This window comes from Talpa occidentalis, unplaced genomic scaffold, assembly GCF_014898055.3.
Source record: "Talpa occidentalis isolate TD23 unplaced genomic scaffold, MPIMG_talOcc4v2.1 talOcc4.2, whole genome shotgun sequence".
Classification (NCBI taxonomy): Eukaryota; Metazoa; Chordata; class Mammalia; order Eulipotyphla; family Talpidae; genus Talpa; species Talpa occidentalis.
In genome coordinates this window covers 139,611,646-139,637,702 of record NW_023602073.1, presented here as the reverse complement: position 1 = coordinate 139,637,702, position 26,057 = coordinate 139,611,646, and the positions used below count along the sequence as shown (strand labels likewise).

Below are 26,057 nucleotides of genomic sequence, written 5' to 3'. Positions count from 1 at the left end.
GGGAGGAAGGAAGAGAGGGAGGTCAGGAGGGAGGGAAGGAGGCAGGCAGGCTGAAATCAAGCAGTGGCTGACCTCTACTGAGGGGTGTGAGCCTTTTGTTTCTAAAAACATCCTGTGAGCTCTGACAGGTGCAGCGTCCACGTTGGGGACATAGAAACAGAGGACAGTCAAGTACCTTGTTCACTAAAGGAGCTGATATTCCTCTGGAGCTATACCTTTCGTGGAATGTTAAAGAAATAAAATTTCTCCAATTCATGGGGAACTAGCTATGGGTCATTTAAGAGAGAAATATAATCTCTCTCCCCTGGAAAAACCTGACGAAATATTTAGGGCCATTAAACCATCACGATTCTGGCTCTGACTTCAAATAAACAGGATAAATAAACCCTCCTTTCTCTGCATCTCTAATTTAGCAAAGCTTTTAAATGCCCTCTCCAAGCAAGTGAATTTCATATTTGCATCTTATTTGAAATGTACTGGCATTTTGCTAGATTTTTTAACAGCAGTTTGGCAGCCCTGAGCAGTCTATTTGGAGATATAAAGCAATATCTGCCCAGAGCTTCACATTCTGGGGCCAAACACACATACATATGCATGCACATATTTAGAACACCTATGATGAATATATAATTGCTGGGATTCGGCAGGGATAGAAACCAAAGACTTGCCAGGACAGTATGCAGTACTACGACTAGATCTCATTTGCTGAGAGCTGAAAATGTGTTAGCATTTGCATTTATACCATATTTACTTCTCAGAGCATTAATAACAATTGATAACATTTACTGAGGACTTTCCAAGTGCCAGGTTTTGTTGTAAGAACTTCCATACATATGAACTCATTTAATGTTCTCACAGCCCGAAGTTGTGGTGGGGCTGGGATTTATACACATGCAGTGGAGCATCAATGTTGAGGCATAGATATGATTCCATCCTGCCTTTCTAATGCTATTGTTACCCCACAGACAGATGACACCAGAGTCTGGAGAGGCTAGTAGGCTGGTCCAAGGTTATACAACCAGCAACTGACCAAGCTGGGCTTAGTACCAGATCATTTGGCTTCACATCCCAATTGCAGTGGTCACACAGGGTAAGACACTGTGGCATTTATGACAAAGGAAAGCTTGAACTTGGAGAAAACTGGGAAATGCTCAAAGTATGAGGAGATAATCTGAAAGTCCTGGTAGAGTGAATGGCCATGCTAGTCATTGTCTAAATTTTTGAAACTGAAATAGGGCACTGTTAATAATAAAGCAGAATAGGGACAAAATAGGAGGTGTGGCCGCTGAATGGGGCGCTGATAAAATTATGCCACTGTTTTTCATTAATTGACTTACTTGTTGAAATGAATTTGTCACTCTAAGTTAAGCAACCCTAACAAGTAATAAAAGTATTATAATATGACCATGATAAGTAAATTGTTTCAGTAGTCTTCCCAATTCATTTGAAAATTGTTATCGCAGAGTAATAAAATACATTTTATTCAGGGAACTGAAATGATTGCCAGAAACAAGGCAACATTAATCACATTGTATATTTATTTAAAATACTTAAAAACAAATTAGACATATATCTTACAGGCTCCTACCAAGTCTTGTTAATTAGCATGTAGTGATTTCTCTTAAGAATAAATGAAGGTGATTTAAAGCAAATTGAGTCTGCTCCACATGCTTCCATTGACTCACATTATTGCTTATTTTATCTCAATTTCTTAGCTTCCATTTTATAAGCTCTACATGAGCTAGTATCTCTCCTTTCAGAAATCTATATAGAGAGGTTTATTTATTATTATTTATTTATTCATGCATAAGAGAACTGGGGTACAGGCCAGAGTTGCAGGGAGGGGGATGAGAGGATTCACCAGAGATAGAGTGGGGAGCAGAACAGGCAGATCTATGGAAATACACTGCTGAGTAGCAGTAAGCAAGACAGGCGAGGTCTGCTGTGCCATGTGGATAGCTCCCTGGCTGGGCCTGCCAGGGAATCAAACTAATGCTGCAGTGGCTGCGGATAGCTTCATAGGTTGGGTCTTAACCCTTTGTATCACCAGGGAGGCCCTTACATGTTGATTTTCAATGATACACACCTGACATTTATAAAATGGTATAAGGCAATGTTTTGTCAACAAAATTACACATAAAATATATGGTAAGAAAAAAGGTAATTGAAAAATAGCTTTATTTTTTATTTTATATATTTTTTACATCATTTTTCATTTTTGCACAATGTATACATTCAAGGGGTTAAGCACCACACTAAGAAGCAATCCACACCTTCTGCAGCACAAGTTCGATCCCCACCGGCCAGGGAGCAACCCACATGGCGAGCCAGACCGCTTCTGTCTTGTCTGTTGCTCCCCTCAGCAGTGTATTTCAGTCAGTCTGCCTGTTCTGCTCCCCACTCTATCTCTGGTGAATCCTCTCACCCCCTGCAACCCTGGCCTGTACCCCAGCTCTTGTATGCATAAATAAATAAATCTTAAAAAAAATAGCTTTAGCAAGAATCACCTTTTGTTGTAGGTGCTGAGTACAGTAGAGAAAAGGACATGATTCTTACCCTTTTGAAGCTTACATTCTTGCAGGGAAGACAAGCAGCAAGTAAACACATAAATAAATTAACTCTAAAACTCCATCACGGAATCTAATAAGAAAATAACATTCGTTTCATCGGCATCCACTTTACAATCAACTCTGCACGAATGCTATTCTTCAAAGTTTAAAATGACATATACAACCTTAGATGCAAAGCAAAACAATTAGTGTCGACATAATTTATGTACTAATAATTGTTTAATAGTTCCCATGATTCAATTTTTTCTTCTTACAATTTATTGGGGAAAGGCAAGAAGCAAGAAAATTGGAAGAATGCTAATGTATTTCTTCATTTTGGCTTTGATTTCATTAGCTGGCCTTTATTTTGTTTTTGCTGCTGTAGGCTCTTTCCCACACTTTCTGGATCTTTATATTTGTCTTTGTATCATTTGTATCTTTACATTATTATAATGTAAATTATAATAGCTAAATACTTTAGTCTCCATTATCATCACTGAGTATAGCGGAAACGATGAATTTTTTAAAAACTAGGCAATGTGGACTTATTTGAAGACAGACCATGGTTATGCTGATTAGTTTAAATGTGCAGTTCAGGCAGAAATATTTTAGACTTTCCATTCTGCTCTCTCTCTGTAAACACCCATTGAGCTACTTAACATCGCCCTTAACACAGATATTTCTTCTTTAGTTCTGTCTCCTTTGTCAAGACATAAGCATGTTTATTAAGGATTTATCAAAGAGTGAAATATCATACATTTTGGTATTTTCGAATGTATGTACACAAGGATTTTCCCCCACCCTTTAAAATATATAAATAATTTCTGTTTCCAAAGCATTCCAAATACACACATCCTAACAAATTGGTTGGTGATGATATGAGACTAGGCAGTTTGCCCATAATTGAAGACATTTTGCCAACAAGTCACAGGCTGCCAGGAGACGCAGGAAAAGCACCTCTGAATATAAACGCATGATCCCAATGTAAATATCAAGGCTTTCTGCCCTTTCCGAAGCCATGATTCCAGCCCACATGACTGGCAGATACCTTAATTAATCATGGCGCCACATGACGGGCCTCCACACAGACAACTGTTATCTCAGCTCCAAGCTAACGTTCACGTCCCACCCCACTCTTTGATGTGACCCACTTCTCTTTGTCGTGACCGTGCTGTTCAGAAATGAGACCCTAAGCAAATTTGATTTAAATTACAACCCTTATCTTTTTTGTGTGGTCTTTTCAACAGGATTGATGTCAACACTGAATTTGGACATTTTCACTAGCTGTTTTTAGCGTTCATGGTGTGAATATACATGTATGTTTTCTCCCTCAAACTGAGATGGCATTAAGATATAAGAAAATCAAAGTTCTTTTGAAATTCATAATTAGAGACCAAAAATAGGAGTCCTTTAAAATGACAAAGAAATGGCAGCTTCTTAACACTATGTACGGGGCTGGTTCCTCCCCAGTGAAGGGAGCAAATTGCTACTCTTTTGGAACACTTTTGCAGGCCATTAAGGAACAATTTCTTATGTTAGGGTAGCAATTTATTAAGTGAATTCCTCGTGGCAAGAGAGACTTAATGCACCTACTAAACAGGAGCACTTAGTCACCTTCTCATTAATAGTTCTTGCCCATTACATAAAGTTCATAAGAGGCAGTAGTGAGATTGTCATGGCTCTTAAGAGCAAAATCTTATTCTCTTTGGTGAGATTAATTATTGATGTTGGGGACATGTTTTTGGACTTAACAAGCACTCGGAAAGGGTTCATGCTAAATAACTGCTTCCTGCCTCCATCCCACTGATAATATTTACAGTGGCATTTGGAGTTCCTGCTATAGCTTTTCATTTGAACCTGTCAATGTTTAACAGGCCTCCATGTCCTCCATCCCTTTCCATGAACACATCTTCCATCTGGTTACCATGGCATCCTTCAGATTCTTGCATCACTATCAATGGTTCGCAAACTTTTGTCTGGCCCAGGACACTTCCCAAAAATAAGAGTGGCTCATCCAAGTGCCCAATGTTTTCTAATAAGGATTTTATAGCTGATAGCACATCTGCCAAGGAGAACACACCAGTTACATTTTTCTAGGTACTCACAGTTAACCTAATTAGTGACCTGAAATTCTCTAGAGAAAAATGTGCTCTCATTTATTTTTTTTTCTAAGAAAGTATATTACCATACTACCAAAATACGCACAGAATTGTAATGCAAGTGTAATCCATCAGTGAGAAGATGTGTAGAACCAGGGGAATGAATGCCAAGAGCCAGGTGCCCACGCCACTTGGTCTGATCCCTGAGCTCCATTATCCAGTAATAAAGGAGGAACAGGGCCAGAAGCCAGCCAGGCCTGTGACTCACAGGCGCCTTGGGCCTCTGGGGAAGCAGGGGCAGCAGCTTCAGTGAGCACTGTCCGGGGCCAGTAAGGAGGTCTTTGGCACTCAGGATAAGGAAAAAGAAGAAGGAATGTGAGCAGGGAAGAGCTGAAGGAGCAGTGGATCAAATCACAGAGGCGAATCTAATACAACGCCAACACAAATGAGAGCTCTTCGACTGAAGGAAGCCCTTGGTCAACAATATTCAAATGATGTTTATAAACCCTTCACCAAAGTGTAGGCAAGACTGAGGGCTTTGGGTGGGCTGTGTTTTAATGATCATGAAAGAAAAAATGTATTACTTTTTTCTTATTTTTCTTAGAGGAAAAATAAGAAAACATGACTGCAGTCACATTGATCCCAGAACTTTTCCTACAGGTACAGACTGTACATATTTCTACTTAAATAATATACTCTCAAAAGTGTTTTGGGACATTTTAAATACTTTTTTTAGAAATTCGGTAATATGATTGAACATTTTCATTTAAATATATTTTAGAAATGGAGGATGATGCAAGAGACTTATCTTTCATCTGTCCAAAGAATCAACTAGTTTTCTTTTCTAATAAATTTCTTCTAGGCAAATTGCCAAATTTTGTAGGTTTTTGTATATTCCACTTTTTTTTTTATAGAATTATCAGGAAACTCATTCTAGAGGGAAGGAAACCTTCCATAAATTTCTCCTGCTCTTCCTTGAATCACACTATGGTACAGAATGGCAATAGGTTACAAACTGGTTTATGAGCAGTTTTTCATTTCAGTATAAGGCTGATGGTCCCTGCATCAAAATTACCTGTAACCTTCTGGATCTATCTCTCAAGTAGTTATGCATATGATTTAATACACTGGCCCAGGCATATTAGAGTCAGCTAAATATATGGATTGTGTGTGTCAGCTCCTTCTCATAAATAATAATGTTGTACTTTCTCTCTCAAAACAATTGGCCTCCACAATGACAACTGATTATAGGAAAAACAAAGAGGGTTTCTTGTGATGGGTCCTTAATAGATTTTAAATAATAACAATTAGAACATGGTAAGCCCAAAATCATAGCAATTACGTATCCCTTGTTTAGAATGTAATCTGAATTCTCACATCAATTCCATGCTGTGTGTTTAAATTTCAGTTCACTGAGACTTACTGATTAGACTAGAGACATCTTGTAGTATTTCTTTCAATATCTAGCTAACTGTGGTATTGGATTTAGCAACCATTCCCTCAGAGCCCTAATGTGGCATCTGGAGAAGCAGCTGCTCAGTTTCTTATTGGAGAAATATTCATATAATGAAATGTTTATCTTTACAAAGCGATATAGATTTTATACATCCTGGTTTTATTTAATGAAAAGGTATATTCTTTTAAGAAATCATTAAGTATTTTAATGTTTAGTCATATTTTTGTTTTGCATAACAAGATTTGCTCAGAGGCTGATACCACCCAGATCCCAACACATCTCATACGCCTGCAGCAACTGTGTCTTCCAGCACCTGCAAAGCTAATGTCTCAGCTGCACACCAGGCAGACAGGCGGGCGGCACCAGGCACTCCTTGCATGGACAGATGCTGCTCGCCGGGCCCCTCCCTGGACACAGACTGATCTAATTGGAAGCCTCACCCAGAGCTTGGGGTTCTGCACCTTAGAAATTCAAGAATGTGCTCTCATAGATGGTTTTTAAATTAAAACCACATACTTAAAAAATAAATGGCAGAGAGGAGAAGCCAGAACAATTGCTGTACTGACTTTTAATTTAGAAAAGGGGAAAGCCTAAAGCTCCCCTGCATTTTAGAGCTTCCCCACTGCTTGCTGCAGAGAAGCCCGAGCGGACGGGGCCTGGCCCTTTCAGCAACCCTGCGCCGACTTTAGAAGCACAGCTGATTTGGGCTGGGCCTCTTTACCAGCATGTTTATATTAGCTCAAATAGAAGCTCACTGTGGGAATAGATAGAATCTTACAGTGAGAGCTGGTTTTGGCAAAGAGAGACCTCAAGTGTCTCAATCACCGTCATCAGGGACTGCTAACTTTTTTTTTAAAAGATATATTTATGCATACAAGAACTGGGGTGCAGGCCAGAGGTGTGGGGGGTGAGAGGATTCACCCAGAGCAGAGTGGGGAACAGAACAGGCAGACTGACTGAAATATACTGCTGAGGGAGCAGCGGTTGAGACAGGAGAGGTCTACCCCTCCATGTGAGTAGCTCCCTGGCGGGCCGGGGATTGAACACTTGCTGCAGAGGCTGTGGCTAGCTTCACAGTGCTGTGCTTAACCCCTTGTACCACCAGGGAGTCCCTGAGGCTGTTAACTTTCTTTCCCCCTTAAACTCAAAATCCTCCCTCAGAGCTTCCCTCTGCCCAGGGTTGACATCTCCCTTCTCAGGAGTCCACTCTGTGGAGGACCTGTACACTCCTTCCCCACATGGCCTCTCCAGCCTCTCTCCACAGACCCCTCCACCTGATCCAGCTTGAGTCCGCCTTCAAAACAAGATAGAAGAAAATGCACCACCTCTCCATCCCTCTCACCCCCTCCAGCAATAGCTATTCCAGCTCGTCTCCTTCCCAGTCAAACTTTTTCTACCAGGTTGTCCATCCTTGCTGTCCTGGTCCCCTCCCCTCCTACCCATCCTTCAAAGCTAAGTCACCTGTTCCCACTCAAGTCTCTGCCCCCAGGTCGTGGAGGCTTCATCTAGCGGTGACTATTCAGTCCTCACCCGGGCCCTCTGCAGCACACGTCCCCACCAAGGTCCTTTTTTCTTGGGATTCTCTGTCCTTTTGTCTTTGGTGACTGTTTTCTCTTATTTATTTCCTCCTCCCTCATTCACGGCTCCTCTCCCTGCTTAGCCATCCATCATGTTGATGCTCTGGCAATGCTCTGTCCCTCCTCCTTCCTCTTCTCACTCTACACGGGCTGCCTGGGCCATCTCAGTCACTGCTGGTGCTTTAATCAGCACATGCCAATGACCCCCAAGCATTTATCTCAGAGCAGATTATGCTCCAAGATGCAGACTCCCTCGATGCCGACCCTGCATGCCACCATGAAGACCTTGAATTTGGCAGGTCTGAAACAGAGCTCCCTTGTCCTGAAAACAAATCCCTTCTCTTGTGCACCATTATGAATGAAGGGTGCCATCGTGAGTCAGGTAATCGGTCACCCCTCCCTCTACTTCACCTCACATCCATTAATAGACAGGACCCAGCGAGGGACTTACATTGCTTTTCAGGGCACACTTTTGGCAAAACACAGGTTTGTCTTTTCTCCTGCAACTCTAAGCCCAAGGTAGCCTGTTTAGAAAAGAGAAGAAAACTGTTCTTTTCTCATCCGGGGAATGGCAGGAGTTGCTCCACAGTGAAGCCTGATCGCCGCGGTGGCCTGGCTTCCCTGCCTGCTGCTCGGCCATAGACCAGGAGTAGCGAAAGCTACAGCCACTCTCCTCTGACATCTAGGGAAGAATTTTATTTTTTAATCACAGTATAGTTGCCAAAAAGATTCTAAGTACTTAAAAAGCTAGAAAAGTGAATAAGATTTTGCCAGATATATGATTGAAAAGGAAACAGAAAAGGAAATTGGATTTTTAACATCTAGAACTGTGTTCTCTTGTTCTGCTAGCCATGTAAAGCTATTTAAGTTTAAATTAATTTAAAAATGGCATTCCGCAGGGCCTCCCTGGTGGCGCAGGTGGTTGAGCACAGCGTTGTGAAGCTGCCCACGGCCTCTGCAGCGCAGGTTCCATCCCCGCTGGCCGGGAGATACCCACATGGCACAGCAGACCTCTCCTGCCTCGTCTGCTGCTCCCCTCAGCAGTGTCTTCAGTTCATCTTCCTGTTCTGTTCCCTGCTCTGTCACCTTCCTGCACATCTGGCCTATACCCCAGTTCTTGTATAAATAAATAAATCTTTAAAAAAAAAAGGCATTCCACAGCGGCACTCACCACATTCATCATACGTGGCTAGTGGCCACTATATTGAACAGAGCAGAATAAAATATTTCCATGATGCAGGTAGTGCTACCTACTGTGACAGTCTGGAAAAATATAATCATAGGGAGGTGAATGGCAAATAAAACAAAGGAAAGTAGGATATAATGAGAGGGACAAGTCAGTGGTGAAATTAGTGGAAGGAACTACATCTTTGGCCTTTGTGGTATAAGAGAAGGTGCTAGAACAAGGAGAGGAGGTCTGGGGGAGCTCAGAGAAGGGATGCCCATGAACTCAGGGGTAGGTGGTGGTCAGATGAACTTGAATGAGACTAGCCTTGATATAAGCACTCTCTGGCTCCTTCTCAGATTACAACACTTCCCTCCACAACCACCTGAGTCAGAATCGTCAGTTCTGGGGTCTAGACAACACTGAAGAGCTGGTGTTGGTATTGAGTGTACCAATAATTTGCTAACAAGTATATTTAAAGTGGAAGTTTGTGCATGATTTGTGAATTTATGCATTAGACTCTATCATAACCCAATTATCATAGATTTGTATTCTCCTATGCCTTCCTGAGTGAAACAGAAAGTAGGAGCCAGCACTAAATGCCCCCCACCAATACTTCTTTAGAATACAGTCTCCAAGAAGGTAGGATCAATATCTAATTTTCCCTAGCACTTAGAACAGTGCCTACTGAGAGTAAAGATTGAATAGATAGTTGTGGCATGAAAAGATGTTGGGCCTAGAAATGTCATCAGTCATATACCTTGGGAAAGAAAATTTGACAATACCTAGTCTACAAAATAAGATAGTTCCCTGAATATAACACTTCAGAACCCATGGCCTGCTTCTAAGCCATAATGCACATATCTGTAGCTTCCTTCTTAGTCACTTATTCATCCTGGACGCCTGAGGCACTGGGCAAAGCCCTTTCTCCCACACAACACCATGCGTTTTCCTCCCTTTAGCCAATGTCCATTTGATCCCCAAACCTGAGAATCCCTTGTCCTTTGCTCCACTCCCATCACCCAATAATCAAAATCCTTCTTTTAAGACTATTCACCTAAACCATATACATCTTCTCTTTGTTTCCCCAGCATGCACTAGGAATTTATTTGTCATGAATGTCCATTTGTTTGGAGTTTGCATTCTCTGCACACTCCTCTCCTCTTATACACGGTAAATCCACTGTTCAACCCTCCTTGGCTTCCTTCAAGGCACCCTGCTCAATATATTGTTTCTCAAACTGGATAATCATGTAGGAATTTCAGAGATCTTAATTCATCATACAATCTTAATTGAACATTTGTCAACTATGAAGATATATTATGAAGACAATTGCTGGCCTTTATTTGCCTCATGCTATATGCACAGCACTACACAATAGCTCATAAAATGTTGAGGTAGGTGTGGTAACTTGCCCAAGGCCACATGGATTTAGGTGGAAGAAAGGAATTAAAATCCCTAACTCTTTCCTCTGCGTGGATGCACTGTGTTTTATTATGTGCAATAAGAATGAATTTGTTCATTTTTTTCACTTTGCACATATGATTCTGGATGTTAGGTATAAAATATGAATATTACTTATACACAACTTTCAACTTCTGCCATATGTTTACCTATTTTAACTACAGAACATTTTAACTACAGAACCATTTTAGCTACAGAACATAGTCACAACCTAAAACCTAAAATTTTTAATATTCTCCATATCTACTATAACCAACTTTACTATAAAGGGGCAAATTGGGCTAATTATTTTTCTATAACTGGATAATGCCTCTTAATTATTTTGAATCATGTGAAGAATGAACTCATACTTTATTGTAAATATTTAATCTCATATATTTAATAAATAATGTGCTTTAAAATCTCCACCAGTATTTATAGGGTAAGCAGAGAGGAGCATTATCCAAAGCAAGTGTCCCTTTTAACTTAGGGTACACTTTGTACAGGGAGGAAGGGGTGGAAATAGACATAGTATTTTATAGTTTCTGAACATTATTTACTGGTTAGGAAGCCAGTTAGACTGCATATAAATAAAGCCAAAACATTCTATTAACTAAACAGCATTGCATCAAAATAATTAAATTGTAAGCAACGATTAATTCTAGTGAAAACATCTAATAGCAAGATTCAAAAAATGTACAAAGCAGTAGAAAAATAAACTTGGATAGGCAATAAACTAAATGAATGGCATTTTCTCGTCCTTCCTTATTATCTCATCTGTACATCACTCCATGAGTGGGCTCTGTAAATGCCTTTCAACTTCTCTCCCCAAGTAATTCAGCCAGCGGTTCTGCCTTATTCAACATCCATTCAACAGATCTATTATTTTGGACTTTGATAATAGTGTACAACGTACTAGAATATAGCCCTCATGTGTTTATTCTTTTCCAATTATTGGTTGAGATTTCACTACGGTTTGTGTTATAAAAACACTCAATTCTAAATTTACATATATATTCAGTAGCTAATTGCACTTTTTCCCCCTAAAAACTCATTCATCAACACACAAACAACCTGCCTATTTTCCTTACTGAAAATGGCTACTTTGGTTTATTTAATGAAGTCTCTGGGAATTTTAAATGTGAGTATAGACTTAATTTTTAATTCAAAGATCACATTTGTGCCAACGTTTTCCTTACACCTCCCAAATCCAGGAAATGTGCCAAAATGATCAGAAAATACATTTACTTATTCTTCTAAAATACTTGGAAGGAGATTAAAGCATGGGAAACTAGAAGCAGTTGAATGGAATTTGTGGGCTAAAAGAGTTTTTCTGGTTCATTTTATTGTCAGTTCCAAGAAAGAGAAGGAGGGAGGGAGGGAAAATTTGGCAACAATTGTAATGTTTCTCAAAACAATGGTTTAATCAATTGTCTATCAAAATACTCAGTGAACTTACTTGTCTTACCATGTATATAAATAATAATCTTGTTTTGTATTTGATGGATGCAATAAAATAATTTTCCTTTTTTTAAAAAAAAGATTTATTTATTTATTTATACAAGCACTGGATACAGTCAGAAACGTGGAAGGGTGAGAGAATTCACCAGAGCCAGAGTGGGGAGCAGAACAGGCAGACTGATGAAACACACTGCTGAGGGGAGCAGCGGGCGGCAGGAGAGGTCTGCGTGCCATGTGGGACCCTTGCCAGTGGCCGGGGATCCAACCTGCGCCGCAGAGGCTGCGGGTAGCTTCACAACCCAGCGCTCAACTGCTGCGCCACTGGGGAGACCCAATAAAATAATTTTCTAAAGAGAAGATATCTAATACAGGCACTGGATTTTTATCAAGATAAGAACTACTGGAAGTTACAGCCTGTTACATATCCAATTGGATTGCCATTAATTCATTAAAAGTATAGAAGGTATTAGGCTGTCTCACCCAAAGGTCCATTAAATGAAAATGGTCACTAAATTCCTTCAATGTTGGCATTATGGAGAATATTTAAAGCAGGAGGAAATCCTGGACATTGGTATAAAGCTGTCTACTGGTTTTTCTAAATTAAAACAAATTAAAGCTTATCATCACTTAAGACAAAAGAGAAAATCACTTTGTATAATAGAAAAGGAGGTGTACAAAAATTCAAAAGTATTTATTTTCCTCTCGGAATACATAAGGCAAATTCAAGTGGCAATTTAATACTCTTTAGAGAGGATGAAGGAAAAGAAAATGATTTAAAATATAATTTAATAAAATAAGCTTCCATTTTAGACACCTGATATGTGCAGTGTCCCTTACCCAGGGCATTGCTAGTCCTCAAAGCAAATCTTCCATTTCTTAGTTTAAGGACACCTAGGGTAACAGAGGGAAGGGATTTTCCTAAGGTATTTAAAATCTCTGAGCTTTAAAATTTTCTCACCTGTAAAATGGGACAGTAACTATTTTATTGGGTTATCATAAGGATTAAATGGAATTTCTATATAATTTGCTCTGACCAGTGAAATCACTTAGTATTTTTTTTTTAACCAAGGCCTTGGAGTAGTGAGTGGCTTGGAGTTCCTTTCTTCCTGGCCCCAAAGTCCAGCCCTTCCTATTATATCACACATACTCAGGTATGGGAGGCTAACAGCTCTCAAAGGCATTTACACACATTAAATATTTTAATGAGGGTTCTATTAGCAATAGACTAAGTAGTAAGTTTTGAGCTTCCTTTTGGAATTCTAATTACAACAGAGACTATTTCTGACCCTGGTGCATTAGTAAGACAGACCTCCTCTTTCCAACAACCAGCAGCTGTACTAGACTTATGAGGGTCGACTCTAGAATCAAGTATCGTTGATAAAAATTAAAATACTCTAAAAGTTATTATCATTCCATGAGGGAAGTTGCTAAGTTCTATACGATAGTGTTTAGATCATTGTTTAAAAACTCTCCACGAGCCTAGGATCTCCATGAAGTTCAGATTACAAAAAAGCCAAACATTACCATACGTATTATGTGTCTGTGGGATAAATCACGCCAGAAACCCCCTGGAGAATAATATTAACCCTGACTCAACTCCAAAGAGACTCAAAAGAAAATTCTTATTCTGAGTCCAAAGTAGTTACAGACAAATTACTATACACAATTATCAACAAAGCAGAGGGGCCAAAGGTAAAATGAGGTGGGGGAGGGTCAAAGGAAACAAAATGGTGTAGTCAAGGACCAATCTGGACTTTCAGTGGTGACTTCATTGTTGAGTCTGGATAATGCACCCCTGAGACATAAAATGTTCTGATGCAATGTTACTACAAAAAACAAAAGTACAAGGATTTTGACTGAAAAGCTTCTTTCATGGATTTGAACGCACACATTTTCACACGTAAACATGTATGTCACCACGATAGAGAACAGGAGATGGAAAACTACAGTCCATTTTGATTGGCAGCTACAGAAGCATTTGCCACCTAGTGTGCATGGGCACTACAGCTGCTACGCCTGACCACGGGACCGTGGAGCTGCAAGCACAGGGCATTTCGGCCAAGACATCATTTGATGACCACAGGAAGAAGAAACGAGCTGCAGTCTGGAAACTTTCTGCAGACTTCAGGTGACATCAAGAAAGTACCAGCATGGGAACGTGGAGGGCGGTTTGGGTGACCTCCAGAGATGCCAGGCGGGCTGCATGAGCAATGGCCCTGCGGCCAGAAGCTGACTCTGAGGACGGGGGCACTGGTGAACATACGTTGACAAGTGATTCCGAGGTCGGCCCAGAAAAACGCAGTAGGACTGTTTCACGTTTACTTAGCTTCACTTTTATTTCATGTATATCTGAATAATAAATCACAAACATTTATGTATAAACAATTGAAACATCACTCTGTCAACACATCAAAGATAAAAATCTTAATAGGAAAGCAGGGTTGTAATTGTGCAACTGGCAGCATCCTTTTCCAGGGGCATTTCCTGGGGGCTTTGCCTCAATGGCATCCTAGAATGGATGAAATGTGATTTCATACTTTCTTCCCCAGTTTCCAGGACTCTTAAGCACCCCTTGTATATGTTTAGCCCCCGCACCACAATCTGTCCTCTCCTTCTTCTGAATGTACAGTTCCTCTATTTGGTCCCGCATTACATGGGGACCCAAAAGACATAAATAAAGGTAAGAGGACAGGTTTAAAGTCACACTGGTGAGATTTAAATTCCAGCTTTTCCTATTACAACTGGGTCTTAGGGAAATCACCAAATAAAACCCGTTTACTTCAGTTTCTTTATGACGTATTTTCTTTATGACATTTTCTAAATGACATATTAAATGTCATTTAAAGTGGTGCCATCGATACTTTTTAATGTTGTTATTCTGTGATCAGTCCAATACTGGAAGCTAATTTCTAACACATCTTGAGAATAATTTTACTGCCTGAGTCACCAAGGTCTCTTCTATATCCCAACCCCCTGCTTCCTATGTGCTGAGACTCATCTTCCTCCAACACAAGACCCTCTGTGGGCATCTTACATGCTACTTTATTCAATTTTCACACGATATCTTTGAGGAAGTGTTATTAACCTCAATTTTTATTTTTTTTAAAGATTTACTTTTTTTATTTATGCATACAAGAGCTGGGGTGTAGGCCAGAGGTGTGGAGGGTAAGAGGATTCACCAGAGATAGACTTGGAAACACAACAGGCAGATCTACTGAAATACACTGCTGAGGGGAGCAGTGGGCGAGACAGGAGTGGTCTGCTGCGTCATGTAGGTCAGCTCCTTGGTCAGGAATTGAACTCGTGCTGCAGTGGCTGGTGATAGCTTCATAGTGCTGTGCCACCAGGGAGGTCCTAACCTCACTTTTTAGATGGCAAAACACACTGGAAAGGATTTAGTAACCCGGTGAAAGTCACTCCAGTAGGTGTGGGGAGCTGGAATTTGCTTCCAGGGGTCTGAGATGCCAACACTTCTCTACTGCCCCTTCCCCACAAAATGTACACATTAACAGAGGAAGGAAAGAGAGACCAAGCGTGTGATCGCTGCGCAGTTGCTAGCTTCCTCTCAGGTCAAGCAACACTAATTCTCAACATCTCTATGGGACTCGAGCCCAAGTCTGCACACCCTGGGCCACCTCTTCTTAACTACTCTACTGTTTGGTTTTGGTTTTGGTTTTTGCCATTCCATTGGTAAAGGCTAGAAGTAAACTCAGGGAACTAATACTTATTAACAAGAACAAAATCATGGGTCAGATACTTATAATAAATATTTCTAAAGAAGGTTAACCCAAATGCAACCTAAAAGGAAAGTCAATGTTTATTTAGGGTAGGTTATCAAAATATCTTTGTATTTTGTCTAGCATCACACCACACAGCGCATATATTAATCATAATTTGGTTTTAATTACAAGAGTAGATTAAGGGCCTCCCCTGGTGGCACAACTGTTGAGCGCTGGGCCGCAAAGCTGCCCGCAGCCTCTGCAGCGCAGGTTTGATTCCCGGCCGCTGGCGAGGGTCCCACATGGCGCATAGACCTCTCCTGCTGCCTGCTGCTCCCCTCAGCAGTGTATTTCATCAGTCTGCCTGTTCTGCTCCCCACTCTGTCTTTGGTGAATCCTCTCACCCTCCCGTGCTTCTGACTGTACCCAGTGCTTGTATAAACAAATAAATAAATCTTTAAATAAAAAAGAGTAGATTGATATTTTATTGGCTTTGATTGGAGGAATAGATGATATCCCTCTGACAATTCAGATAAGGAAAAGATGACCAGAAGAAAACTAGTGGGCCACTTGAGTATTTCTATGTGCCTCCAGAAATTATGTTTACTATATTCCTGCAGAAGAAAACCTAAATGTGAGTGTAGAATTTTAGAAATTATTTGCATTTATGACTTTACACAAAAAAAGAGGACCTGAACAATGACTAAACCACCACCCAAAATGAACTCCTGATAAACTCAGTTTCCCACATCTTGGGGTGAAAGGCATGTTCTCCTTCAAAACCAAGAGCCACGGCATTCCTCGAAGGTAATACCAACACATACAGCTTTGGGGTTCAGTATCCTTTGGCAGGTGAGAAAGCTCATTCATTCCTTCATTCAGTTCACATTACTACTTAGTATCTACAATGTTCTAGAAAATGCACAAGGAATGAGGAGTAGCAAGTGGGAACGACACGAGAGGGGATGTACCTGATGTATTCAAAGCCTAGTGGACATGAATGCAAAAGCTGATCATGTGCGATTTGTTTCTAAAGGACATGAGGTTGTTTGCAGACACGATCTTCCCAAGCCTTCTGGATGATGTGCTTGTGTAATTCAATCCACTGGACACTTTCACACGTTGGAGAGCAAAGGCATAAAACAAAGTGACTTGGACAGGGATTTGTCAGGAAATCCAAAACTGTAGTCAGGGTTTCTGATGCGCAGGCCAGGACTCGGAAAACATTAAATGTGTCTTCTTCACTCAAAACAATTATTTTTGTAAAAAGCTGTTATGTAGATTAGTTTTCAAAATGAAATTAAACTGATCGAGCTCTACATGCAAAAGAAGGCATGCTGAATACTTGTAGTTCCCAATAGTGCTTCGACTCAGAGAGAGCTGACATCCCCCAGACATCCTGCTAACGGTGCGTGGATATATTTTCCAGTAGAGGAGGTTGGCCAAAAAAGTGTCCATAATTACAGGAATGAACTCTGTCCTCAGGGTGACTCTAGGAGGGGGAAAGTAAGTTTTTCATTTAAAATTGTTCAAGATACTTCTTTTAAATTAAAAATCCTTAGTAAGGCAACATATGACCTGGAATGAGACTAGAGGGTATTCATTTTCTAGAATCAGATGAGACTTCAAAAGTAGTCTTATGTGGAATAGTTTTATTTATGACATAAATCCTCCTATTCTTTGTCAACCACTCCTTATTTGAGATCTTCACTGCATGCAGCACTTTCCCATTTAAAAAAAATATATCTTATTGATGTTTATCAGTATCATTGACTTTTCTAAATATTCTGGCTAGGAAAAGGAAAACTTGACATGTAAAGGATGAGGTTTCTCGGTTTCTGCAGACCCAGCACCATTTGGAACTTGAGTTTATGAACAAAAGTGTTCTAAGGCTATATCTTGAAAACCATGGATCTAAAATGAAATTAAAGTTGGGCAAAGTGAGTCTCTTTTGAAGATTCCCTGAGCCTCCTGAGGTATGCTTCGTAGGATCTCAGTTGGACAGACAAAAGCCTGGAATGGAGGATTCAGGAGAACCTCAAAACCAGTGTCACATGAGCACAGCACATGACTCCTCAACATGCAACTTCTATTATTTTTTTGAAGATTTATTTATTTATGCATACAAGAGCTGGGGTGCAGGCTAGAGATGTCGGGTGGGGGTGGGGAGGGTGAGAGGATTCACCAGAGACAGAGTGACTGAACAGGCAGACTGACTGAATACACTGCTGAGGGGAGCAGCGGGCGAGACAGGAGAGGTCTGCTGCGCCACATGGGTCACCACCCTGGCCGGGGATTGAACTTGCGCTGCAGTGGCTGTGGATAGCTTCATAGTTCTGACACTTAACCCCTTGCGCCACCAGGGAGGCCCAACATGCAACTTCTAAATCAGGTTATCCTAAGGTTCCCTTTTCATCTCTAAAATTCAAAGTGTTGTATTATTCTTCCTTATATTGATTTTACATTTTGCTGTCTTTACATTTACTCTCCTCTCATCTTGTACTTAGTACAAATAAAAACTTATCCGTTACCATCAAATGATGCCATCTATACATAAACCAAAACACTATTACAAAACTTCTTTTAATCAGATTTGGGGCTGCTTACTTGGGGCTGTGATAAATATTGTGCTAAGCATTCACAACAGTTGTTCCAATTGTTCAAGGTCACTGAAGCCAGAAAGTGATAAGGCTGGGATTCAAATCCAATAGGCTCCAGGTCCCAAGAGTTCTGAGATGCTACAATTTTCAGGTGATGAAGATTCAGGGGCCATGGGAATCACAGCAGGAGCACAATGAATATGCCCTGCCACCCCACCTCCCACCATTTTGAGCCAGGTGTCCTGGCACAGGATCACAGGGGGAGAAAATCACAACGTATTCATATATAACAATTGTACAAAAGCATCAGCACACATGCTAATGACTTACTTGAATTTTGCATGCAAGTGTGGGGAATCTTGCTTCCTTCTTTCTTTCAAGTGAGAATTCTGACTTCCTATGCCCACTGCCATGCTACAGCACGGCAACATTTACAGATCATCATTTAAACGACACACACGCTCTGTCCCATTCAACGAAATGTGGACGATTACAAAAGAGGCCAAGACAGAAGCGCTGTGAAAGCCATTTATTGAAGAGAACATGTCTGCAAACACAGCATGCATGGGCATACACCCCAGAGCTCACAACGTTGCTCCCTTTAGGCTTTTCACAGAGACTTTGAAAACAATAGATGAAAGGAGGTTTGGGGGGGGCGGGTAGAGAATGGCCATTGCAATTATATTTACATAACCAAACTGCTGCTTTCATTCAGAAGGAATCTGTGCTTGACTACTTGGAGGGGCATATGTTGATTTCTCATGTCCATGCACACATTTCTATAGGGGCAGAACTTTTCACTGAATGTAACCTGAGTAACCCATCTTAGAATACTGTCAAGTCTAGGGAACAGGGCAACAACTACAATGAACAACAGAATTTCCGACTCTAGCCCTCAATCAAGGTATCACTCTGTCCTTGAGATATTCAACACAGCATTTCATTAGGGGGGTAATAAGGGAATAGCTATCTGACAAAGAGTATGCTACAGAGTACATCTATACAGGACATTTCTCATCTTAAATCAGATTTAAAAGTTGACTTCCTTTTGCTGCAGTGGAAGAAATTTTGGCCAACTGTCAAAAAAAAAAAAAAAAAAAAATACCACCTAGCCCTTAATGTGGAACTTAACCTCTTGCTTTCCTCTAAAGGTTTTCCTTCAAATGAGCAACAATCAAAAAAGAAACCATTTCCAAGAATTTAAACAATTTAAAAGAAAATCTCTATTTTGATATTTAAAAAGCTGTCATTTTTCTGAACTACCATTTTATTGGTTTTGGCATTTTATGGAAATGTGTAAAATGGTGGGTACTAATCATGGAGTAGAAAGTTATTTAATTTTATCTCATTAGAGAGTAATAATATAAAGTTGAAGAAGAATTTCTAATCAAAGAATCTGTTAGTGTAAAATATCTGATGCAGGAATTTCTAATTGATGACCACTGAGGTTGCTAATAAGAGTGAAATTAGAAAATTCTAAAAGAGAAGGGCTAGCTGACATGCTCTGCTCCACACAACTTATTTTGTTTAATTTAATAAAAATTCTATAATGGCTTTATTAGCAGCACTAGTTGTCAGCTGATCTCTTCTAAGAATTTCCTGTTATTTCATACTTGGTCTGAATAGAGAATTGGCAATATAAGGTCAGGTTCATTTCTCTTATTTGTCCCTGGATAGAATATTCTACTCTTTATTCCTTATTTATTTTGAAATTCAGAAATTGTGCACCTGCTTGAACATGACATGCTCGTACCTAATTAAAAACTTACAGGTTAACCACCCATTTTGTCCAAGAATGTAATTTTATTTAACCTCTGTGTTTGTTATTCTCGAATGCCCATGTGGGGGATCTGTTTTCAATACTCAGAATCTTCACGGAGAACAATCCAGACATGCTCATCTCAGTTTTCTGGCAGGTGCTTCCCAGTCACTGGCACATCTGGTTTCTCTTCACACAGAAAAAAAGAGTTTGCCGATCCACCATCATCTGCTTCGGCTCTTGGCTGGATTCATCCCAGAAGCAGCTAGAGGGAAATGCCTATTTGCATCCCTAATTTTTAAATCAGTCATAAAATCAGAAGAAAAAGCTCATACGCCACTCAAGTTGTACACCAACTTCATCATGTAATGTAAAGCTATTATAAAAAAGAGGAAAGTTAAAGAAATACTACCTTCGAATATGTCTGTGGGACTTAATTTCCCAGACTTCAAAAGTTCTAGCCTTACTCATTTGCTTATTGTTTTTAAAACCACACTCTGCACTCAGCCAATAAACAGTCACTGAAATCCTATTATGAGCCGTCACTGTAACCTTTCTTCCAATTAACCTTCCTTTAAAAAAGAAAAGAAAAGAAAGGGGCCTTATTCGGTATGTTTAAGCCTTAGGCAGCTATAGGGACATGTCAACTTGCCTGAGTTTTCATCTGAGAGGAAAGGAAGGGAAGGGAGACACTCAGCATCCATTATGGCCAAGCAGTGAGTCAAGAACTGTCCGTGGGTGTTGATGACAGAACTCACAAGCTTCCAGAGAATCATAGGTGGTACTTATATCTAGGAGGTCCCAATTTATGGATGGGGGAAAGTTTTAATGACTTTATTAATTGTTTGAGATAATTTCCCATGCTACACTACAGCTTATGTTCCTGACAGATTCACCACATGAGAAGACAATGGACATGATTCTAGAATTTGAATCATCTGGAAAGTCCAAAGTACAACTCAGTGCATATTGTTTTTGTTGTTGATTTCACAACACATTAATGCTGTATATGTCTTTGGATCAAGAACAGTTACTCTATGTCACAGCAAATTCCTCTGGTAAAAAATCCTTAAAATCATATCTTCCATATGCCAAGAAATAGATTATGTAAGTGAAATGTTTCTTTTCTCTTCCCAAAAAATTATGTTTTAAGATGAACTGGATAGAATTTTACTATAATCCTCCAAATTCTTCAATAGTATGTAGCAAGTCTGATATTAATCTCTCTTGATGTCTTGGGAAATATAAATCAAGATAATCCTCTAGTTTTTAAAAATTATATTAGTTTCAGGTGTGCAACATAATGAATCAATATGTGTATATACTGCAATATGACCATAACATATGTCATTAACGTCTGTTAATATCCATCCCCTTACACAGTCCAAAAGAATTTTTTTTTTGTGAAGACTTCTAAGATCTACTGTCTTAGCAACTTTCAAATACTTAATATAGTATTATCATCTACAGTTGTATAGATAATCTTCTAGCTTTGATAATTTATATGCACCACAGTATCTTCCTTTACCTTAAAAAAATGAAGGATATTATGAATGTTCAGATAAATGGAAAAATCACTGTGAAAAATTATCTCCTGATACAATTCATGGTAATTCTACTTCCTTTCTCTTACATGCTAGCTCTTGAGTCAATGCAACAGAATGAGCTTCCTTCAACACCTTATTTTAAGGTTTTCTTCCTCTGGTTTTTGGTAAGAAGTCTTTAAAAACCATTAGCTATGTTGACATTCTAGATTGCGACTCTTAATCTAGGTAGAGGATTGTTATTTTTAAGTTCCAACAGCTGACACAAAAACTAAAAACTGTCAAGATAATTGAAGTTAGACATTACACATATGGAAAATAAAATGTGAAATGACCAAAGAGCCCCCTTTTTGGTTGCAGTGGATTACATTATAATGCACATAGTGAAAATAATAGATTTTTCAAAAAAGTGGGGTTTTCTAGAAACTGTTCAACAAATGCATGTAAATGTACATCTGTGAAATAAATCTTCTATAGATGCTGTACCTGGAAATGATTCCCAAAAAGGAAGCCAGTTATGATGACAATAAATTATATCTGTAATCTATACAGGCCCCCCCCCCCAGGGCTCTAGTTGACTTGAAAAAATGATGAAAGGTTGATTGGAGTATAATCCTTATGAAATTATGAGCTATGTATAGTTTAAAGGGTAACTTACAGATATATTCAGAACTTAATTTCCTTACACATTTATATTTAAGAATGAGATAGAGTTTACCCCCTAGTGTCTAATCTCTAGAAGTATTTAACTATGTAACCTTAGATGTTTTAGAGCAGATACTATACTCTTTGGAGACCCAGTTCTAGGGACCAGTATGCCCCAGGAAGAAGTGCATGTAATACTTTCTCCTTGAAGAGTTTCCTTAACTCCAGAAAGCATCATCACTGTGAATTTACACATCTCAAGGACTTCTATATAGTGCAGTCAGGATTCTGCAGTACTGCAGGAGCTCTCAGAAGTTTTTTGCTCCAGGACCTTGTTGCATATCTACATCTTTTTGATGATATTTCAACTTAGTTTTTGGTCCTGTCAACAGAGGGGCATTTTCTAAGCAGAAAATAAAACAACCAACATCCAAAGGCAAGAAGAATAGGAATGAGAAACATTTCAGATTCATCCTAATCTCACTCCATCTCATTGTGCCCTCTGCTTTTTGACTGCGGCTATACAGGGATCTCAGTGCCCACTGTCTCTGCTCACCCCCTACCCCAACAGGCCTGAAGTCAGAAACTAAGGAGTAAAATAAGCAGAGAAGGCCCTGCATAGGCCAGGCAGTGCACTAAGCAAGGATAACTATCTCTATGTAACCGGCTCTTGCTCCATATAAGTCAAAGCTAGACACTCTTACTGGTCCTAACCCTAAATTCTAGCTAGAGTAAATTTAAAAGAAGGTAGAAACAACTGTCTTCCCTTGGTGACTATCCTTAATGCCTCAGTTTCATGATTAACCTATACATGAAATAACTATATAAAACACCTTAAAATAAGAATCCCCATACCAATCTATTCTATATAGAATGACATAAAATATCTCAAGCTATCAAAGCATGGCTCTATATGAAGTGAAAGAATGTATGTTAAAATCAAATATTAAGGCTACTTATTCTCTGAAGGTTAATTTGGAAATAATGCAATTATTAGTGAATGCCAGAAAACTGTTTTTCTTGTCTTGTCCTACACTTAAAAGCAGTTACCACCCATATGCCTTAGTCAATCTTACTCATTTTCATTAAGAACTCATAGAATGGAAGGAAGAATCCCAAAATATGCACAAGACTGTATCTCATAGCAATGTGTCTTCTAAACATGAATGTGGTACTTCTTGATGTGTGATATTTCATTGCCTGATGTCTAGCTATTATACGTTAGTTACCCAATTTACTAAGTTGATTATTCCAGAATTTTTCCAATCAAAAAGTTAAGCTGATGCGTATTTCCAGGGTCACCATCCATTTCCCTTTTTGAAAGAAGATTCTAAATATGCCCTTTTCCAGTCTTCAGGCACCTCATCAGTCCTCGACGAGGTCTCAAAAATGATATCTAGCGGTTCTGTGATGACTTCGGCCAATTCATTAAGTACTCTAGGATGCCAGCCATTGGGACCTGTGGATTTGAACATATCTGGGTTATTTAAATTCTCCTTTACCCAATCTTCCCCTAGTCAGTCCATCATGGATTCCTGCTCCTCTTTTTGAGTCATAATGTGTCCCTTTCTGGTTACCACGCAAACTTTTGAAAAATAGGTTTAAGTCTGCTTTTTATTTATCAATTTTCTCTTTGCAGCTAATAAATGGGACATGTATTTTATTCTTCTCGAACCTACAATTTGTTTTTTTTTTAAAAAAACTACTTATTTTTCCTTTTACATTTCTTCTAAGGAAAGGAAAGTTTTTGGAAAAATGAAATAAAAACGTATCTTCTAGGAGTTTGCCTTCTTATGGGACATCATTCATTCCTACACTTTAACAGCCTTCATAATATAGTAGTAGATCTTCTGAAGGCTCCTGATCGCATGCTCCGAGGGTACACACTTATTCAACCTGTATCTACAAGTGCTCATTACAAATGCACCTTCCAAAATCAAAAGATTCACAGCCATCGTTAATCATAATCACCGGTATCTATAAACAGTAACTTCTCCCACAGTTGTTTAAAAAGCACAGGGGTGCCTGAGCTAGAAAGAGATCAATAAGGATTTCTTCCAGAGCAGTCACCCAGTAGGATTTTTTTTGTGGTGGGGTCACTTGCCTCAGTGTTCTGGGGTTCCCATTACTCAAATTATCTCCCAGCCCTGATCCCTGTGGATAGTTTTAACCCTTTCATCGCCACAGTGACTACTCTGAAATTGAAAGACAGCAACAGCTTACAGTTTGCTGCCCATCTGTCACGACCAAACCTGTGTGCGAGAATCGTTTGACAGGTCTCTTGACCAAGGAGAGGCAGGAAAGAAGAAAGGAGAGGAAATGCAGAGGAAGCAGGCGGCCATCTGAGTCCTCCCCAGGATTTTAGACATGACAGGCAAACTGCTGCTGGGATTCAACTATTTACTTGTTGATGGTGTTTTCATTGGAAAAGGTTGAATCCATTTTGCTTTCTTTTCTTCTGTTTTTCGAGTTGATAGCTCTCCAAGCCTACCCTTAGTTTAATCTCTTAACAAAAAAAAAAAAAAAAAAACATACTGCAGGCATCATTAAAAGCCTCTTCTAATAAACGATTCTGCACATTTCTCTAGGGTACAACAATTTGTTTTAGCACATGCCATTTTCACCTCTGCTCAAACAGCCACCTGCTGATGGCAATATGTTAACTAATATGTCATTATTAATTAGTTTGGGTAATAGCATCTTGCAATTGTATCTAACTGGATAGAAAGTATGTCTGGCCATGCCCAGGAAGTTGCTTTCTCTGGAGAATCAAGCTATTTTTATGCCCTTTTTCCCTGTAATACTAAGTGATAAGTTCCTACTAATTAGTATATCCAAATAGTCACTCAAATAAACTTATAACCAAGCCAATGGTTCTCTTCAAGTCCTGTGAAAAAAAAGTAATGTTGTTTTATCTTGATAAATTAAGGTTTTGGAGGGGAGTGAGGGGGATTTCTTTAGAGGAGGGAAGTTACCTTAACATAAAAAAGGCAAAACTGTTAGGTGCTTAGTGCTCTGATATGAAGGAAACTATACAAGAGAACTAGCTATTTCTATGAGAAAACGCAGAAAGAGCCTCCAGTTACAGCCATGAAAGCAACTAAGACAGCAGAATCACTACAGCTAGGGAAGACCGCAAGTAGGAAGCACCTTGAGGAGTCTAATGAAAAGGAAGATTCTCTCATGTCTCCCTGAGTCAAGATGACGGCCCCGCCTACCTTTCAAGGTCATTTAATTCTAGGACAGGTGATCACAGAGCAAGCACCCAGACACTTCACACGAAGCTCTCATCAAGATGTGACCCCCAGGTCATTCGCAAATCCAGCATCAAGCCAACAGCCTTGGAAACCTCTTGTGTCTGGGGTCCAACAGAAACCAACCTCATTCATGAAACAAGCCCAGCCTTGCTATGTGCTACTTCTCATTCTTTGGAGGAGAGGGTGGGAGGCAGACAAACAGGATTTCCACAGTTGGGTCATGGAGAGTTGCAAGATGTGAGAGCAGGCGCAGAGAAGAGTAATTAGCTGAGCGCATGTTGCTTCATGATCACTCAGAAATTTCCCTGTTACCACCGCTCCTCCTTAGGGGGTCCCGGCACCCATGGTGACATCCCTGCTCCCGCTCGATGCCACCGGTTGAGGGGGAGAGAAATGAACAGATTTTTAAAATCCTGACCAGCTTTAAGGAGATAACAGTTGAAAATCACTCTCTGGCACATAAGCCTAGCCAGTCCAAACTCATTTCACAGAACATCTGCCCTCACCACACATTTTTCCTGTTTCACTTTCTCCAGAAATTATCTGGCATCCTCTTTCAAAGAAAAGTGTTTTTCTTTCCTGCACCAAGGAAAACAATCATCTGTGTCTGTGTTGAGAAGTCTTCTTCGCCTCTAGTACTAGGCTGACTTAAAAAATCTTGAAAGGAATTGCCTTAAATCTGGTCTTTTCTCAAAATACATGAAAGCCAACTGGGGAATAGTTAAGTAGCAAATTCTATTTTTTGGTTTATTAATGCTGCTGAAGTTGTGCTATTTTTAAAGC

General features: G+C 39.7%; 1 protein-coding gene and 1 long non-coding RNA gene across 2 annotated transcripts in view; one reads left to right on the top strand and one right to left on the bottom strand.

Annotated features, from left to right (window-relative positions):
• The first annotated feature begins 4,917 nt into the window (after positions 1–4,917).
• Positions 4,918–6,646, top strand: LOC119253472 (uncharacterized). Its single transcript, XR_005127090.2, has 3 exons — positions 4,918–5,167; positions 5,253–5,308; positions 6,345–6,646. It is a non-coding gene; the product is annotated as an uncharacterized LOC119253472 (long non-coding RNA).
• A 10,930-nt stretch (positions 6,647–17,576) lies between these two features.
• The window catches only part of SAMD5 (sterile alpha motif domain containing 5), a 51,216-nt gene continuing 42,735 nt past the window's right edge, over positions 17,577–26,057 (bottom strand). Inside the window, exon 2 of the mRNA XM_037520540.2 lies at positions 17,577–23,476. Within this exon, the coding sequence (XP_037376437.1) occupies positions 23,414–23,476 (63 nt within the window). The 3' untranslated portion in view covers positions 17,577–23,413. The remainder of the gene's footprint in view (positions 23,477–26,057) is intronic.